Source organism: Dasypus novemcinctus, chromosome 21, assembly GCF_030445035.2.
Source record: "Dasypus novemcinctus isolate mDasNov1 chromosome 21, mDasNov1.1.hap2, whole genome shotgun sequence".
Lineage (NCBI taxonomy): Eukaryota > Metazoa > Chordata > Mammalia > Cingulata > Dasypodidae > Dasypus > Dasypus novemcinctus.
In genome coordinates, this window is record NC_080693.1 from 45,795,481 (window position 1) to 45,816,617 (window position 21,137).

Consider the following 21,137-nt stretch of genomic DNA (forward strand, 5'->3'; position numbering starts at 1 on the left):
GAAACCATCACAGTCCAAAGAGTGATGTGATTTAAATTAACAACAGGTCAAAGACCATGGCTCTCACTAAGCTATCAAAATTAGTCCTTAAGAGACTAAGGAAAACTCCATGACTGAGCCACAAAGAATCTGGCTCCTGAAGGACAAAATTTATAAGATAGTATTGGGGGATGGGGGATAGGGGATGGGGGAAGGAGATACGACAAAAAACATATACTTTGGATCATCACCCTTCTTACCACATGTGTTTAAACTTCTTCCATAAAACAAAGAAGATTACTCCCATCCCACACAATATATAAACCACAACTGGACTTGAAAAATTGTGAGAGTTATAGTCCTGTTTATAAAAAGAAGCCATGGGGTTTAAAACTGGCTTCAGAAAGAAGCAGTACTTAGGAATAACTTACTTTCCTTTGCTGCCTTCCCCAAACCCTGGATTATTAGATTTTTATTCTTTTTTACACGAAACGGGCTGGAGTATATGTTTGTGGGATGGTATGTTTGTGGGGAGGAGGGGAAGCAAGGGTATAACAGCTAAAGCCCATAGTACAGACATAGAAACAAACCTATAATGCTATATTGTATAATGCTCTGAAAATCTTCTAATTTACTCTTTTTATAGCACATGACAATAACTAATACAATCTAATTTAAGATAACTCACCATCTGCACACATAAGAAAGCATTAAGAAACATGATAAGATAACAATAACATTAAAAATAGAAAAGAACTTTGAGGAAATAAGAAAGATGGCCTTTTAATAGAGGTGTGAGGATTGCTAACTAGCTGAATTTAAATTCTTTAAGGAGGCTATAGGGAATGTAATACCTTAAAGTACAATATATAGTTTTAAATAGAAGTAAAAAGCTTACTGCCTCAAACATGTGGTCTAGGTGAAAGCAGGACCATCTTTTCCTGATACGAGATCACTTCCTACCTTAGCTACATGATGGTGACTTATTTGTTTGAATATGCTTTCCCATTCCCTCCCCCAACCGGCTGACATACTCTTCAATCATTATTATTATTAAGCACAGAGTTTAAGTTGAATAAATGAAAGAGTTAAAAACTTCAGCACCTCTAACAACTCACCTAAAAATTTATCAAGAAATCACTAGAAACCTTAACTCTTCCTCCTACTATCAAGAAAAAAAAGAAAAAAAGCCAAATGATGGCAATTAAATGCCTTTTTTAAAAGAGCGAGCCAGTTTGTTAGCCAGTTTGTTACCCAGTCCTCTTAAAGGGTCAATTACATTCTCACTCTAAAGTCCAAAGGAAAAGAGCTAATACAGGCTCCCAGATAGTATGAGGCACTTTGAATTCACTTTAGACTGGTAAGTTATGCAATCCCCTGGTGTAAAAATTTAAAAGTTAGTATGAATAAACTCAAACACCCTTGACTAAAAGCTTTAGTTGACTAAAAGCTTTAGTATCCACCTATATGTACATACATTTTTAACAGTGTAAATTCAAGCCATTTTTAGAATTTGATAACCTAAATTAAATACATCTTTTAAAAAAAGGCACAGAATAAAAGGCCAAGTTTACTCTAAATTTAATCAACATAAAACTAATGTAAACCCTATTACATTTGCATAAAATACACAGAAGAGTTTTGTTTTGTCTTTAAATGCCCATATTTTATACCTTTCAGTGCAATTACTTTGCTAGCTGGATTCATGATGGCGCTGTCTGCTGAAATTGGTCTTCGAATTGGATTACTTGGGTCATTCATATCAATGATTACAACCTGGGCCTGCTCTCCCACTTTTTCTCTAATGCAGATGAATTTGTCTGACTCCATTGTCAAGGTACTGAAGCCAATGTTTGCTGGGTTGATACCTAGGTTCTGGAGCTGGGGGGAAAAACAATGAAAAAACCACATTACTAAGTGGACTAGAAAATTTTGACATTTATATATTACCATTACAAATCCTCATTAACCATTAATGCTTTTGGTAGTCTGAGGTTTTTATGGACACCAGAGAAAGATCATGTCCTCAGAGCTAATCCATTCCTGTGGGAATAAACCTCTTGTAGGTGGGGGCTTCCTTTTGATTAGATTACTCAAGTAGGGTGTAACCCAGGTTTTCTCTTAATCATCTTTCTGGAGTCTTTTATAAAGAGGATGAATATGGATGAAGAGGGCAGAGTCAGAGAGCCAGAGAAATCAGAAGCTGAAAGCAAAAATGAGGAGGAGAAGGCAGAGACCCGCAAGATGCCGCTATGTGCCTTTCCATGTTACAGAAAAGTACAGGTAGCCCGCAGCCTTCAAGAAGAGAGCATCTCCTGACACCTTGATTTGGCCATTTTTCTCAGCCTTGGAACCATAAGCTTACAAACCAATAAATCCCCCACTGTAAAAGCCAACTCATTTCTGATATATGCCTTCCACCACTTTTAGCAAACTAAAACAACAGTGATAACTCCATTATACTGATTCAAGTGAGGCAAGTAATGACTAAATGATGGACCATCTGCTCTTCCAACAACTATGGCATTCAATTGTTTAGTAACCTTGTGGTTTTAGCTAAGAGGCTAAAGAAAAGACCTACATCTCAGAGCTAGCATTTATGGCTCAATGAGAATGAAGTAATCAATGTTTATCAGTTTAATTTAAGATCTTTGAACTACCTCCCTTTAATATAATAACATGTTCACAAGCATTAGGTTTCAGGAATCTGAAAATGAAGTTAGAGCATAATAAAAGAGAAACTGGAACTGTCACAGTATTTCATCTAAAGGAACATGAACAAGAGCAGAGAGACAAGTAAAATAAAGTTACAATACTGTGCAAAAATGCCCAAAGATACGTTAGAAGGGTCTTGTCTAAAAAGGCCCCACAGATAAGGCCCAGAAATATGAAAGTATGGTCTGCTAAGGGAACTACAAATGCTATTGTAACATCAGAAATAGAGACCATGAAAGGCTTGAGGAATGGAGATATAGTTATGGAGATAAACAAGTGCTAAATGTACCCCAATAAGAATCCTAAATTTACTATATAGACAATGGGAGCTACCAAAGGACTTTAACAAGGAAAATAATGGAATTAAATTTGCTTGTGTACTCAGAATACTAAAATATTTGCTAAACAAATACTGCTGATCTAAAGGTGGCAGGTCTTTAAAAACCAACTAAATGTCTAAGACAAAAGTCACTTGTTACTGGAGGGGCATCTCTTCCAGAATGGGTCATAAATAATTAGTACTCTGGGTGACCAAGTGTGTTATGACAAATTAAGTCCCACTAAAAAAGGCTACCTGAAAGCTTTATGAGCCCTGGCCAGGCTCTTATTGGATAATAAATTCACATGGTACACCACACAAATAAAAATGGACAAGTATGGGAAAAAATAGTGTCCTTCCTACCCTCTGTCCCTCAGATATCCAGTCCTATTCCCTCTCGCCCTCAGAGATTACTACTATCACCACTCTCTTATGGATTGAGCAAGCAAAGTTAATGTATTTTATTTAAACCATTTTGTCAAACTTCTGTAATAGTGCTTAAATATAACCAGGCCAGGATCTGAATAAGATACAACATAAAATTAAGAGTGCACATTTTACTTTCACTTCCCTATTATATCTCAGCAACTACAGGCATAACCAGTTATAAACTACAGCTAGTAATTCTTCATTGAATACTAGGGAAGGATGAAGCAATTGTCTAATTGTTAATACAAACTTGGTAATAATGGAGATGATTAGCCAGCTTTACAGTAGAGTTTTAGTACATGCTGCAATGTAAAGCAAGTACACCAAGCTGTGAGGTATGTAGTATATAATGAATTTAGTTATAATAAAACATTATGGGTAGTGGAGCTGATGTAGCTCAAGTGGTTGAGTGCCTGCTTTCCATATAGGAGGTCCTGGGTTCAATCCTTGGTACCGCCTACAAACAAATGAAAAAAACCAACTCCACTGGGGAGCGGATGTAGCTCAGTGGTTGAGCGCTTGCTTCCCATTTATGAGGTCTGGGGGTTTACTCCCTGGTACCTCGTAAAAACAAAACAAAAAAACTTTACGGATTACTGATTTTCAGTTCTTCCTGACTAACTTTCATAGTTACTTCTGGTTTCAGAACTAAGGTAGGCAAAAAAAAACAAAAGTACTCCCAACACTTACCAAAGGACTATACAAATGGATGGACCTCAGGAAGGCATTACACAAACTGTTCCTCCAGTTCCAGGAAAGGTGTATAAATCTATTTTTCTGAGTAGAGGGTTCTCAGACTACTAGAAGTTTCATCTAGTTACCTTTCCAAAAATTGAAGAAAACATTCCAGTGGCACAGAGCTCACAGAATTATATACCTAAAAAAACAAGCTATATTCTAAATTATTATATAAAATAAGAAACCTATGTCTCTAATATACATCACTATACCAAGCATTCACCTAAGGAAATTCTGCCATTCAACTTTCAGAGCTTAAAGTTTGAGAAAAAATAAAACAGTTAGTCAAATTTGAAGATAAAAGTAAAACAAGGACGCAAACCACAGACACAACTAACTGAACCCACAAATGGTTCTTATAGAGTCTTTCCTATCCCTCCTCTACTTCAAAGACTGGTACAAGATGACTGAAAAAAGAAAACATCAGAAAAAACAGTTATGAAGAGGAAAAAAGCAAAGTCAAGGGTTTCCTATAGCACCCTGCTAGATCCCCAGATAGGCGGGTGAGAAATGCATTCTGTCAACAGTTAGCAGTGACCTTCAGCCTCAGGGTAACAATCAGCAGCTGCTTTACTTGCAATAAAAGTGAAGGTTTGGTTTAAAAAAAAGTGTAGGATTTCTGGCACTCCTTGCAATATATGTAATTCTTATCTTCCTTTCTTATTAAATACATTCCACCAAGAGAGCTAGCATAGATATTTTTTATCTTCTCCAGCAGGAATATACTAGTCCAATTAAAAATACTCCATGTGAAATGCACATACATCTTAATTTTTTAAAACACAAAATTAAACCAGAAGCAAATGGCAAAATCTTACCAATGTTATGTTTAATCATATTAAAAACATCTTACTGTAGCAGTTAGGAAAAGAAGTGGCAGGTACTTCAAGTGACCTCATCCTATCAGTTAACAGAAATTCACGTTTGATTCTACCTCTTCAAATAAGGTCAATAAAGATTTTTTTCCTTAACGGCGTGACTTTTCAGTGGGAAGGCCAAAGAACTAACTTTTCCAATATTCAGAAGGGGATTATGCCAATATAGGCAGCAATAGGACAAATCATCAATCAATTCTGGCGTAGGTACACCCTTACAAGAGGATCATATAAAAGTATTACCATTTTAGAAAACTGTCTAGTAATACCTATATAGATGAAAACTTTAAAAATGCACCTTAATGTTTTTAAACAGGTTTTATTTTTAAAGCAGTAGAAAATCATAAAATATTCTCAAAAAAACTTTTATTTTGCTGTTATAAATAAGAACATATAGGCAATACATTTAGTTCCAAGAAAATGGGTTACTTTTTAAAAGAAAACAAAATACTTATTACAGGCATATTATGACAAAGCAAACAGTATAAAAGGGAAGACTGTGAAAAGTCATTCACCCCATCATTTTAGTAATACCCCTCACTCCCAGCAATTAGTAAGCTTATGCATCTCAGAGATATTCTATGTAAATTAAAGTATAGCGTACATTTCCATGCTCCCCTTTAAAAATACACAGTGACAGTTTGAAGTTCTTTCATGAATCCCAAAATGAAAAAGATTATGTTTTTGAACTAATCCATTCCTGTGAGCATGGGGCCCTTTTGAATGGACGACGTCAGTGAGGTGTGACTCAGGTTGTGTCTCCATCCTCTTACCAGAGGAAGAAACAGAGAGAAAGGAAGTCACCTTTTTTTTTATCCTGCCATGTGAGAGAGAGGACTGCAGGAAACCGCTGAGGTACTGAAGTCTGGAATGAGCAGAGTACAGAGGGACAGAAAGAGGCCCCCAAAGGGCTGTGCCCACAGAGCAGCTCAAGGCTGAGGGAATGAGCCCTGTCATATTCCTGATCATCCACAGCTGAACCATGGAAGATGGTGAGTCCAGATGGGAAGGCAGAGATTGGTTGCAATCTTGGTTCGCCACATGGCAGAATGTTAAGGATCGCTAGTAGCCGACTTTGGTGAGAAAGCATCTCCCGTGGTGCCTTGATTTAGACATTTCACAACCTTGGAACAGTAAGATTTTCCACCAATAAAATTCCCATCATAAAAGCCAAACTACTGGGAAGCAGACTTGGCCCAAAGGACAGGGAGTCCGGCTACCACAAGAGAGGTCCAAGGTTCAACCCAGGGCCTCCTTGACCCGTATGGAGCTCGCCCGCACACAGTGTTGATTGATGCGCACAAGGAGTGCCGCGCTGTGCCATGCAGTGGTGTTCCCCCGCGTAGGGGAGACCCACGCGCAAGGAGTGCGCCCCGTAAGGAGAGCCCCCCAGTGTGAAAGAGAGCACAGCCTGCCCAAGAATGGCGCCCCACACACGGAGAGCTGACACAACAAGATGACGCAACAAAAAGAAACACAGATTCCCAGTGCCACTGATAAGGACGGAAGTGGTCACAGAAGAACACACAGTGAATGGACACAGAGAACAGACAACTTGGGGGGGGGGGGGCGGTTAAAAAAAAAATTAAAGCTATCAGTTTTTAAAAAAAACCCAGAGTACTTCTGGTGCTTTGCATTGGCAGCTCTGTGACAAACTAAGACAAATATATACACACAAACACATAAATTGTACATGCACAAAATCATGCTAATTATCAACTAACTGCTCCCTTAAATAAAAAAACAAACTCACAAACATACAAACTTTTTAAATCATGTGAATTCCAGGCTAGATTTTGGACACGTTTCTGTAAGTGACACTAATTTAGGACTTGATGCTGAGCCTATTTAAATTCCAAAAGGCAGGAAAACATTTACTATTAATTGGCCAACCCCAATTCTGGAGCAGCCTGAAGAGCTAGAGACCCCGACCTACAGTTACATTCATTACTTATATGTTACAAATGATAAGAAAACAGGTTTCTTTTACTCTCTCCTCCCCACCCCAATATGGATTAACATGTGGGAGATAAGGATGGGAGTGAAGAAGGTGCTACATTTTTTACTTTGTACTACCAGAAATCGTATTTCAAATTCTCCATAATTTAAAGAACACAGAAGTTTCTTCATTTGAGTAATTAATAGTACAGATTTGTAACTGTGACTATAAAGTGCATGTACCATCCAGAATTAACTGGTGGCTCTTCTATGGATTCTTCACAGGAACCAAGGTGCCTGAGTTTGAATGTTAGTTCTGCCACTTAAATGACCATAGGCAAATCAGTTAATTTGTGTCTGTTTCTCATTTGAAACACAGAGTTGACAGTACCTACCCCAGCGCTGTGAGGATTCAAAGTAAGGTGCTTAGACCCGTGCCTAACACACAGTAAGGGATTAACAGATATTGACTATAAGCACACATACATCAGTACTTTAACATTAACTTTTATAAAAATTTGCATTTTATTATCTGCTTAATTCAGCTGCCGATAAGGCTGGTTGGAACTCTGGGTGTGAATTTCTTTTGACTACTGATAATAGATTAGTGGATGCTTAAGTTACACAGATACTGTGAAATGCCTTTCTTTTTTTTTTTTTTTTTGAGAAAAGCAAGTTACATTTAAAAACTTCCACTTCAGTTCTTTACTTTGTCTAACTAAAGATATAAGACCAGAGAACATGGAGTCATACAACATTTTCAGGCTTTCCCCTATTTTATTATGATTCCCATTTTTTATGGACATTGTAGAACAGTATTGCAAAGACTTTCTGACCAAGTTAGAAAATATGTTTCTAACCCTCTGCTGGGGGAGCAAGCTGGGAAAGCTAATGCAGACAGATGGCCTAAGGTCAGTATCATCAAGAATTCTCTTTACCCTAAAGAGCTAAGACTAAAAAAGAGATATCATCAACAAAATGGAAAGCAAGAACAGCATTTTTCTCCTTAATGTGCAAAGAAGTTGAAGACACCTGGTTCAAAGTCACCCACTACCACACACTTACCCTATCCCCCATTCCTTTCCAATACTAAAGTTTCCCATATTTCCTCATGTGCCCTATGCCCCATAATTTCAGGTCTTATCCAATTATACTTTTAAAAGAGGAATCAGGGCCAGGGATTGAACACAGGGCTCAACTACTGAGCCACATCAGCTCCCCTGAATTGGTTTTCCAGTTGTTTCCTTGTTGTTTTGTTTTGTTTTCAGGAGGCACAGGGAACCAAACCCAGGACTTCCCATGTGGGAAGCAGGTGTTCAACTGCTTCAGCCCTATCTGCTCCAATTTTTTAAAAATATATATATATTTTTAATTTATTCCCACTCCCCTCATTGTTTGTGCTTGCTATCTATTCATCTTCTCTTTAGGAGGTACCAGGAACCAAACCTGGTTTGTTTGAGCCACCTCCACTCCCTGCTCTGTTGTCCCTCTCATTGTGTTTTCTCTGTGTCTCCTTGTCGCACGATCTTGTGTTGGCTTGCCATGCCAGCTCACTGTCTTGCTCATCTTCTCCAGGAGGCAGTGGAAACCAAACCCAGGACCTCCCATGTTGTAGGGAGAAGCTCAATCGCTTGAGCCACATGTGTTTCCCTCCCCCAATTAAACGTAAAACTCCAATAAAAGAACTTTCTTAAAAAATGAATGTTCTTCCACTTCTCTTTAATTTGCCTAACTAAAGTTAAAGAGGCCATTATCTTCTTACATAAAAGTATGTGTAAGAAGACAACATTCCTTTTACTATACACACATGACAGTTACTTTTCAGGACTCTTTCAGGTTAAGAGACTTAAAAAACCCAGGAGTCTACACTATTAGAAGTAAATAAAATAAGGGAACGGATGTGGCTCAAGCGGTTGAGTGCCTGCTTACCCCATGGGAGGTGCTGGTGCCTTCCAAGCTAACAAATGAAAAAACCAACTCAGGGGAGCCTATGTGGCTCAGTGGTTAAACACCGGCTTCCCACATATACATGGTCCCGGGTTCAATCCCTGGCCCTAGGACCTCAATGAATCAACTAAATCAATCAATAAAATAGTGGGGAGAAGGAAAAGCTATTCCTTTTAGAAGAAAGCCAACTTAAAAATGGCAAAGGAATGATGGGATTTATAAATATTTTATAAAATCTATTTTAATGAAGTGTCATTATTTGTCAATTAATGATTTAGGGAAGAATTATCAATGGATACTAAAACTAATAGATGAAATTCTGAGGATGAAATTTTGAGGCATAACGAATTTTTACAGTGTCTTGGAATTTCCCCACAAGTTAAGTATAACAAAGAATTAATTGTACAATAGAAAAGCTTGCAGACATAAGCTTCAACAACTGATCAAAGTTAATATCACCACCAATGGGTCAAACTGACAGGATGTGCCTCCTGGTATGAGGCACTGAGGACATCATCATCACTTCTGTGGGATTTCTGCCAAAAATACCATGAATCTAATCATGACACATTAGATAAAACTCAAATTGAGCGTCAGTCTATTAAAAAATACCCTGACCTGTACTCTTCAAAAAATCTATGCCCTGAAATGCAAAGAGAGATCCAGATTAAAGAAATAAATAGTTCTATTAGTCAACACTGTTTTCAGAAGTTTTACTCAGGAGTCCAACAAAGAGAAAGAGAAAACTTCTTTAACATTAAATTCTGGCAAATATGAAGGAAAGTTAGTAAAGAGAAGATACACATACAGGGATTTCACACAAGAAAAGGAGAATCAAGTGAGGAAGAAAACAAGTTTCTAGATACAGAGTCCAGAGATCTGCAGGAGGACAAAGCAAAAATCAGCAAGGTACTATACTAACAAGCAAATTAAAGGCCAAAAGGAAACTCCTCGGTTTCCTCTTTTCCCTTAAGAAATCACTATAATTATTCAAATGGCTAAGGTCCAAGGTTTGAAGGGACTGAGAAGGACTGAGATTCCCAACAGGAGTGCAAATGTTAATAAGGTGCAATTTCTTCAAAGAACACAAGAAAAGGGAGGCCTGTCTCTATGCTTGGTAAGCAAACACTGCCTCAATTTATCAATATAAAGATTTTGGGGAAAGCATACACAAATGTAAGATGAACCCCCAATTTTAACAATGAGAGTGAAAATGCAAAAAAAAAAAAAAAATCTCAAAAACAGAGAAATGAACTTGGTGGAGGGAAGAAATGAAGACAACCTGTCAAAATAAGCATGACCGGGAGAACCAGCAAATGGAGGAGTAAGGAGCTCCTAGAGTCAGCTCCTGCTATAGGGCAGTTAGTAAACACCCAGAGCTATCTCTGGAGCTAGCTGAAGTACCTGCCTGGGGGCTCCAGGACACCAGAAGAGTATCCTGCAACATCACGATAGGAATGGAAGGAGTAGACTGCCCATCTGCAGAGAAGACTTGTAAGTAGAGCGCTCCAAGCCAGGGAGGTCAGTGCCCATCCTCCACTGAAGGGACAAGCTGCCTCGGAGGTGTTCCGTGGCTAGAACTGAAAGCTCCATTTCCCAAAATCAGGAGAGGAAGAGATAGTTGAGCACTAACTTCAGCTACTGATGAATAAATTAAGAGGGCTAAAGTATAATCCTAAGAACAGCCAAAGTTTGAGCCTGTCCAACTCAGAAAGAGGCCAGTAGCCACCATCTTAACTCTGCTCCTGTCATGAGAGGAAGCGGAGCAGACTGAAAATCACAGTGCTGGTGGGGACAGGCTTCTTTCCATCCAGATCAGCTTGCTGCTCTAGCCTTGGCTGCAGCCCCATCTCCAGCGGGAGGGAGCTGGAGGGACCTGCACCAGCCTCTCCAATAAATTACCAGCCAAGCCATAGAGGCCACGGATTATCCTACTCTGGTGGCACAAGCTGCCCCAGGAGCTATTCTGTGGCTGGAATTGGAAGCTCCATTTCCCAAAAACAGGGGAGGAGGAGACGGTTGGCTACCAATTTTGGCTACTGATTGGTAGACTCGGCTGGCTAAGATATAACTCTGGAAATAGCTGGGGTGTGAATCTGCCCAAGTTGGAAAGAGGCCAGCAGCTGCCATTTTGACAGCGCCCCAGCATGAGGGGAAGCCTGGCTAACCAAAAACCACAGTGACAGCAGGAACCAGTTTCTTTCAGCCCTAGACTATGCTTCAGCCTCGCCTCTGAGAGGGAGGAGGCTGGCGGGCCCTGCAACAGCCTATCCAGGTAACTGCAGGTACTTTTGGCTGGCACAGACTGAACATCAGAAGTCTACCAGGGCAACTGCAGTCACCTTGGACCCGCATGGCATACACTGCTGCCCACACCTGCAGCTCCATCCCTGCCCCAGGCAGGGGAGAAAGGGGGGTGAAGCTTCATCAGTCTCTCTGGGGAACTACAGTCTAGGCCTGCACAACTTGGATTATTCCATACAGCTGTGACTCTGTCCCTACCCCTGGCAAAGGAGAAAGTTGAGAGAAGCTCATTGGTCCCTGGCGCAATGAGGGCAGCTTGAGCCTCCACAGCTTATATTACAAATTACAACCTTGGTTACTACTGCATAACCAGCAAAAGAGAAAGGGCAAGAAGCCCTACTAAAAGAGAAAAACTGCACCCAGAATAAATACTCCAGTAACCCAGATGCCAGAATATTACAATTCACACCAAGAAACAGGAAGCCATGGTCCAGTTAAAGTAACAAGATAAGCCTCAGATGACATAAAGGAATTGAGACAACTAATCATGGATGTTCAAACAAATCTCCTTAATAAATTCAAGAAGATGGCTAAAGAGATTAAGGATATTGGGAAGCGGACTTGGCCCAGTGGTAAGGGCATCCATCTACCACACAGGAGGTCTGCGGTTCAAACCCTGGGCCTCCTTGACCCATGTGGAGCTGGCCCATGCGCAGTGCTGATGCATGCAAAGGAGTGCCGTGCCATGCAGGAGTGTCCCCTGCGTAAGGGAGACCCACACGCAGGGAGTGTGCCCCATAAGAAGAGCCGCCCAGCACAAAAGTGCAGCCTGCCCAGGAATGGCACCATACACAAGAGCTGACACAAGATGACGCAACAAAAAGAAACAGATTCCCATGTCGCTGACAACAACAGAAGTGGACAAAGAAGAATATGCAGCAGGTGGACACAAAGAACTAGGGCGGGGGGGAGGGGAGAGAAATAAAGAAATCTTTAAAAAAAAAAAAAAGGATTTTAAGACACTGGACGAGCACAAAGACGAATTTGAAAGCATACATAGAAAAAAGCAGATCTTACAGGAATGAAAAGTGCAATAAATGAAATTTAAAAAACACCGAATCATATAATAGCAGATTTGAGGAGGCAAAAGAAAGGATTGGTGAGATTGAAGAAATGGCCTCTGAAAGTGAACATACAAAAGAAGAGATGAAGAAAAGAATGGAAAATTTGAACACGGTCTCAGGGAACTAAATGATAGGAAAAGGCATGCAAACATGCTGTATGGCTGTCCCAGAAAGAGAAGAGAAGGGAAAGGGGTAGAAAGAATACCTGAAAAAATAATGGTAGAAAATTCCCCAATCCTACTGAAGAACGTTGATATCCATGACCAAGAAGCACAACGTATTCCCATCTGGAAAAAAATCTCAATATATCAACTCCAAGAAACATACTCATCAGAATGACAAATGCCAGACAAAGAGAGAATTCTTAGCACAGCAAGAGAAAAGCAATGCATAACATATAAGGGATACCCAATAAGATTAAGTGCTGATTTCTCACCAGAAACCATGGAGGCAAGAAGACAGTCGTCTGATATATTTAAGATACTACAAGAGAAAAACTTCAGGCAAGAATCTTATATTGAACAAGACTGTCTTTCAAAAATGAGGGCAAGATTAGAATATTCACAGATAAACAGAAACAATTTCTAAGCAAGAACGAGATTTTCAGGAAATACTAAAGGGTGTGCTAAAGCCTGAAAAGACAGGACAGAGAGGCCTGGAAGAGAGTCTAGAAATGAAGATTATATCAATTAAAGTAACTAGAAGTGTCAAAAGAGTGGTGAAAATAAAATAGGACAGAAAAAATCAAACAGGAATAAACTTAACCGACGACGTAAAGCACTTGTATTCAGAAACTGCAACTCAATGTTAACAGAAATCAAAAAAGGCCTAAATAACTGGAAGGACATTCCATGTTCATGGACTGGAAGACTAAATATCATTAAGATGTCAATTCTACTCAAATTGATACACAGATTCAATGCAATCCCAATAAAAATTCCACCAGCATTAAAAAAAAAAATTGAAAACATGATCATCAAATTTATTTGAAGGGTAAGGAGTCCTGAATAGCCAGAAACATCATAAAAAGGAAAAATGAACCCTCATCTCCAGACTTTAAATCATACTACATATATGGTAAAAACAGTATGGTACTGGCATAAAGACAGACACAGAGACCAATGGAACCAAACTGATGTTTCATAAACAGACCCTCATATATATGGTCAAGTGATTTTTGACTAGCACCTGTCAAATCCACACAGCTCAGGGAGAACAATCCATTCAACAAATGGTGGTGAAAGAATTGGACATCCATAGCCAAAAGAAGGAAAGAGGACCTTTACCTCACACCTTATCTAAAAATTATCTCAACACGCATCAAAAACCTAAAAATAAAAGAACCATAAAACTTCTAGAAGAAATTGTAGGAAAATACCTTCAAGACCTGGTGGTAGGGAAGCAGACTTGGCCCAGTGGTTAGGGCGTCCGTCTACCACATGGGAGGTCCACGGTTCAAACCTTGGGCCTCCTTGACCCGTGTGCAACTGGCCCACATGCAGTGCTGATGCACGCAAGGAGTGCTGTGCCATGCAGGAGTGTCCCTGCATAGGGGAGCCCCACGCGCAAGGAGTGCGCCCCGTAAGGAGAGCCGCCCAGCGCAAAAGAATGCACAGCCTGCCCAGGAATGGCGCCGCACATGTAGAGAGCTGACAAAACAAGATGACGCAACAAAAAGAAACACAGATTCCCATGCTGCTGACAACAACAGAAGCGGACAAAGAAGAACATGCAGCAAAAGAGACACAGAGAATAGACAACTGGGGGGGGGGACAGGAAAACAAAAACAAAAACAAAAAAAGACCTGGTGGTAGGTGGTGGATTCTTAAAGAAGATAAAAGGAGGACTGAGATGGACTACTGATGTTTAATGTATGCAGAAGTTTTAATTAGCTTTACTGTAAAAGTGAGGAAATGTATAGAGTGGATGGTAACACACAGTGAATAAGAGCTAGTTTATAAATGGGGATATGACTAAAAATGGTAGTCTAGTTATGTAAATGCGAACTGACAGACTGCAAGAGAATAATCTAGGAACTGAACAGTAAACTCAGAGGTGGAAGAAAATTGTGGTTGATGGTACAGATTCAAAAGTGTCCTTTGTAAGCTAGAGCAAATGTACATCACTATTGCAGGGCGGTGGGAATGTGAAGAAGCATGGGAAAAACACAGCTGGAGTGACCTATGGACTGTGGTTAGCAGTAATAATATTCTTGCATCTATGCCAAAGATGTACTGTGTTGATAATGAGGCTGTATGGAAAATGTAAGCCAAATGTACACTATGGACATGGTAATAATTAGATAATATTATCTATCTATAACAATCTTCTACCACAGTGTGGGTGTGTTGATGGAAGGGTGTTGTTTGGGTATTTTGCACATGTGCATGATTGTTTTATAAGTGTACAACTTCTGTCATAAAAATATATATTAAAAAAATAATAATAGGGTGGCTTGGGGAAAAAACACACCAAATAAAAGATAAGGACTATGATTAGTATTAAGATTGACAATATTCTTTCATAATTTGTAAGAAACGTCTCATAACAATGCAAGGTATTGGTGGAGGGTTGATGTATGGGATCCCTGTATGATGTTATGCATGTTTGCTTTACAAGTTCACAACTTTTACTACACACTTATTGTTTATGTATGTTCATATATAAATGATATAAAGATAATAATAATAGGGTTGGTTGGGGGAAAAATACTTTGGTTAATAGTAACATTTTGACAACGCTCTCTAAGCATTAGTTAAAAAGGTTCAACAACAATCCAAGTTTGGGAAGTGGATTTGGCTCAACAGAGCGTCTGCCTACTAAATGTGAGGAACAGGGTTTAAACTGTGTGATGAGCTGGCCCATGTGCAGTGCTGATGCATGCAAGGAGTGCCATGCCACACAGGTGTGTCCCCACGTAGGGGAGCCCCACATGCAAGGAGTGCACCCCATAAAGAGAGCTGCCCTGTGCGAAAAAAGTGCAGCCGGCCCAGGAGTGGCACTGCACACATGGAGGGCTAATGTAGCAAGATGACGCAACAAAAAGCGACACAGATTCCCTGTGCCGCTGACAAGAATACAAGTGGACACAGAAGAACACACAGCTAATGGACACAGAGAGCAGACAATGGGGCGGGGGGGAGCAGGGGGACACGACAGGGAAGGAGAGAGAAATTTTTAAAAAAAACAAAAAAAAAAATGCAATTTATTGGTTGTAGGGTGAGTTATGAGAGTCCTGTATGATGTTACATATGTTTTATAAGTTCACAACTATTATTATATACTTATTGTTTATGTATGTGTGATACACTTCAATAAATAAAAAAAAAGCTCTCTCCTGTTTCCAAAATGGGGAAGATATCTATACTTTTTTTAAAAAAAAAGAACTTCAGCAAAATTAGACTCGTTAATCTAAGTTAAATGGTTAAATGCCTACCAGTTTTTAATGCTTTATTCTTTGTTTTTCCTGTTTTGGTCTGTAAATGTGGCAAACAAAAAAAGGAAAAAACATGTCTACCCTTCCTTGAGGGTGAGAGCAATGCAGCTTAGATGCTGGATAAGAGGTTTCAGTGATTTAAATGTAGGGTCACATAAGCACTCTGTTTTACAGGGATTTCTGTACTTTTATGGTACCCAGCTATAGGGTATGGCATCATCCTATGTACAGTTCTAGCAAAGATGGCCCAACTGGTTTGGATGCCACGCTTCTAACATTATATATTCAAAATTTATGCAGGTGAACTGCAGGTTCAAAAACACATTGCTAAAACTAGAATCAGATTACGCTGATAAATTAAGGAATCAGGAAACCCGGTAATGGTGAGTCAGAACCTTATTAGAATACAATTTAAATAACCAAGCTATGAAAATACTGTAGGGAAGTGGATGTGGCTCAAGTGATAGGGCTTCCACCTACCACACGGGAGGACCCAGGTTCAATTTCTGGGGCCTCCTGGTGAAAAAGACGAGACAATGTGCCTATGCAGTGAGCCAGTGCCCATGTGGTGAGTCAGTGCCCATGTGACAAGCCAGTGCCTATGCAGCAAGCTGAGTGCCTGCATAGAGAGCCAGTGCCCATGCAAGTGAGTCATGCAGCAAGATGATGGCGCAACATAAGAGAGACAAAAGGGAGATTCAAGGTGAAGCACAGCAGAAACCAGGAACTGAGGTGGCACAGCTAACAAGGAACCTCTCTCCACATCAGAGGTCCCGAGGATGGAATCCTAGAAGAGAAGAAATGAGAAGACTGAAAAAAAAAAAGAGAGAGAAATAGATATAGAAGATCACACAGCAAATGGATACAGACAGCAAAAACAGCAGGGTGGGGGGAGTGGGAATAAAATAAATAAATCTTAGAAAAAAGAAAATACTGTAAAAGAAAGAAAATATTGTGAAAGGGACCAAATGGGTCATGAATAAATACATTTAATCCATTAGTATCCACTCATTTAAAAGGACAGAACATGCTAGTATAAGATACAACTAAATAAACAAATTTTTTCAATACCCAATTTTCTGACTAAAGACAACTCTCCATTAGCAAAAAGCTATTATTTCAGCAATTGAATGCAACTATATTTGTGCCTACACCAAAGAATAGGTTTCCTTTAAGTATACAAATTTCAACCAACAGTTCTTACATCTGGTCAGACAGAAATAAAACTCACTAGACATGAGATTCTCTATAAGCATACCCGAGGCGTTTGCTTCCTGAGGAATAACTAGCGAATTCAGGGAATAGAACTCATTTAATAGGTACATCAGCTGAAAATTCAAATACAGTAAAACTTGTGTTTATGTCAGCATTAGTAAGGTCTTATGTTTCACAGTTAGTGCTTAGCTTTACATTTTCCAAATCCTTCTTCTCTGCTTCATCTGAAGAGCTCGAATATAAAGGAAGTATGTATGAACCACTGAAAACTAATGAAGCTATTTTATAAGTGTTTTATGTATGGTCCTGTTTCAGTTACCTTTAAGTGAATCTTGTATTGTTTAATTGGTAATATCATTGCAGAGTTAAAAGGTCAATAATTTTAGGGACCTGCTGATACTTGGATGTTGTTATGATACCACTAGTTAATGCTATACTATCTTCCAATAGAAATATTTTTAAGAATGGACTTGAAGATTTGGTTAATTTCCTTTCCCAGGTATTTCCAAGCAGTATAATTTCCTTTAAAAGCTCCAAAACATTCTCTACCTTTACTAGTATCAATCACAGTGGAAAAAATGCCTTCAACAAGCACTTCACTGAGTCCCTCCTGTAAGCTAGCAGAATGTCAAATAAAAACTGTAGCTGCTGACTTCTAAAGGAAACGGAAGAAAAAGGCTGAGAAAGCAGCATTTCTTTAGATCATCCAACAACAGGATATCAGGCATTGTTTTCTGCAGGCTCCGCTTTTTTCAAGCAACAACAACAAAAAATGTCTTTAAAACTTGCTGACATCCTCCTTCCCCATTTAAACATATAGATATAGACTGGATAAAAAACAAAATTTGACAGAAGTTTCCAACTAGATTTGTTTTTAACTCTGTTGGCCTCTGAAGCAGTGTCTCTCAGAAAAGTAACAGGATGGACTGTAAAAATTAAAAGATTTTTTCCCCCTGAAATCAATTTTTGACTCTGGTCATTCACTCCAAGTTTTAAGTAATCCATTCAGGAAGGAACTCATAGATGGCAAAAGAGGGACTTTAACAGTCAGTTAGCTTTGGTAAACTACCAGGAGACTCAAGACAATTTTTTTTCTACTAGTAGCCACAACTGCTAACTGGAAATGAAAAATTCCAAGGTTCAACACATTCTTAAAAAAATAATAATGTAATAATTTTAGATGAAATATTATATATCAACTTTGACCAAGCTGCAGGGAAATAGAGGGAAGTTTTTATTCCTCAATTATTACAGATAGATATGACTCCCCAAAGTTACGCCTCTTCCTGAATAAATGCCATTGAGCTAGCACAAAACAACTGAATGCTACCAAACCTACAATGGAGTTCAGGTTTGTGGGGGAAAGAGTGGGGTTGGGATTTATCCAAAAATTGCTTTCAAAGAACCAGAAAGGAGGCTTACTTCGATGGTTCAAGAATGTAATACTTAGTGCTGACAACATAAAGATCCTCAAAGGAAGATTTCAACCAACCTGAGCAGATATGAAGGGCTTGGTTTCCTGGAATGTGTAATTAAAACATCTGGTAGGCTCCTTACTATTAAAGCTGTATAGATTGTTCTATGACAACTTCTCAATGACTTTACAGAATGTTTTTTTTTGTGGGAGCTCAGCATTACATTCAGCTCAACCCTATCACTGCTATACCCAATTGTATTTTTCTACCCTATTCGGACAGATATGCTGAGAAATTAAGATATCATGCCATATCATTCATTTTTCTATGTGTGTTAATCATTCAAAGAATGATCAGCCTACCAGGTACTACAAGTTACAAGACAAGAACCATTTTATTTTAAAATTGAGTCACTGGTATATTTCCTTATGAAAATTCAAATTCAACAGGGTGAATAAAAAGATATGCAACATGAAGAGTTACAAGCTATCTCAAAATCATTTAGTGTTAAATCCAGGAGTTCAAAGCATCAACATAAAAAGAGAAAATGATTAAGATTTGTTTACTATTAATATCTCCTGAGCATCTACTACTTAGAAACTTGACATCAACTCAGTATTTTATAACCTGTTACTGAAGTTAAACTGTCTCCTTTGTTTACTTTGTGTTAAACTATAAGTCATTACTACACAGGAAACAACCTAAAGGGAAAAGAATAGGTTTTAAGTCCAGAGGTCTCCGGGATTCAAATTGTAGCTCACATCTTCTAAAAAGAATAAAACTGTCAATCTCAAAACCCTATGGCTATTGCTTCGCTATCTGACATTCTGTGTTAAAAATTAAGATAGCCTTGTTTTTTGGGTCGGGAGGAAAAGGAGAGGGTGTGTGTTTGTGCCCTGGACACTTACAGATTTTTTTTTCTTAATTCATGGTAATAAAATTTCTCCAAGCCTGTGTAAATTGTAATTTACAGGTTTTGTTTCAAACACTGAACCATCTTAATACTGCTTCTTTGATATGAAGAAAATTTCCTGGCAAGTAGACGTGGCTCAAGCAATTGAGCTCCCACCTATCACACAGGAGGAACTGGGTTTGGTTCCTGGTGCCTCCTGGAGAAGACACAGAAGACAGTGAGCTGGCACAACATGATGGCGCGGCGAGCTGATGCAACAAGATGACAAACAAGGAGACACAAAGAAGAAACACACTGAGAGGGACAACAAAGCAGGGAGTGGAGGTAGCTCAAGCAATTGAGCACCTCTCCCCCACATGGGAGGTTCCAGTATCAGTTCCGGGTGCCTCCTAAAAAGAAAATGAGCAGACACAGAGAGCACACAGTGAATGGACGCAGAGAGAAGACAGTGAGCCCAAACAACAAGAGGGAAGGGGGAATAAATAAATAAAATAAATCTCTTTTTAAAAAAAGAAAGCTTTCTTCCACTGTTTGAAAGAGCTTCCATTCCAATTATTTAGATTTCTACAATTCTTAGATTTGTTACCTATTTTATGACCACCTCTTCTTTTTAATTGTGATTCCTCTGAATTCAAAACTCAATTTCCCACACTGCTGAATCCACAGGAAAAATTCTGCTCTTAATTGCCTTTGGGCTCAATTGATTCTGTATTTTGTTACTACAATCTCTGTGGATTTTCTTGTTCCTGTATCAGGGTTTTCTGCATGCTGCAGATGATGCCAATAGTTTGAGAGTATCCTTCTGGATCCAGCAGAAAACTTGTACAAAATATTTCTCTTCCTAGTTCTGCAGTAATTTTTCCAACATGGTTGGAAACACAGTTGACAACACAGTGTGTCATACGCTATGCTAATGCATAAAGGCCTCTATAAGAAAATAAGATAAGGTCCCTTTCCCTTTAGTCTAGAAGAGGAACATGGTAATTACAATGATGCTATGAAATTACAGGGATGCATGCCTAGCTCAAATATGTGTGGGTATATGTGTGGGTGATGTCTCAGATACAGTCTAAAGCAGGTAACTAAAAGTACTATCTATGCCCAAATAAGATACTTAAGTTCCCAATGAGACTATTCAGCTGACTCCACCCTCAAAAACTTCTGATAAAGTGATGAAGAGGATAAGGAGATACTGCAACTCTCAAACATTGCTGATGGGAATGTAAAATGGGTGCAACTGATGGGCAAACCAGTTTGGCAGTTCCTCAAAAAGTCAAACACAGAATTATCATATAACCCATCAAGCCCACTCCTGGGTATATTTCCAAAAGAACTGAAAACAAGTATTCAAACAATTTGTACATGAGTGTTTCTGGCAGCACTCTTCATGATAGCTAAAAGGTGAAAATAAACTAAAGACAAACTAAACAAATGGAAAGAAATGTCATTTTCATTGATCGGAAAACTTAATATTGCTAAGATGTCAATAGCACTTAGAAATTATTTACAGATTTGACATAATTCCAATCAATATTCCAGCAGCCTTTTTTTGCAGAAATGGAAAAGTCAATCATCAAATTATATGGAAAGGCAAGAACCCCCAGTAGCCAAAACCATCCAAAAAATGAACAAAAGTGGAGAACTCACACATCAATATTAAAACTTACTAAAAATCTACAGTTACCAAAAAAGTGTGGTACTGGCATAAGGACAGACATATAGACCAGTAAAACAGAATTAAGAGTTCAGAAATAACCCTTAAAGATTCATGGTCAATTGGTTTTTTAACAAGGGTGCCAAGTCCACTCATAGGGAAAATAAGTCTCTTTAACAAATGGTAATGAGAAAAC

At 38.9% G+C, this 21,137-nt stretch overlaps 1 protein-coding gene across 2 annotated transcripts in view; it reads right to left on the bottom strand.

The window, feature by feature from the left end:
* Positions 1-21,137, bottom strand: part of CLTC (clathrin heavy chain) — a 69,205-nt gene that overhangs the window by 36,667 nt on the left and 11,401 nt on the right. For both annotated transcript variants that reach the window (XM_004457609.5, XM_058283880.1), the window contains exon 2: positions 1,653-1,860. In XM_004457609.5, coding sequence (XP_004457666.1) covers positions 1,653-1,860 — 208 coding nt within the window. The remainder of the gene's footprint in view (positions 1-1,652; positions 1,861-21,137) is intronic.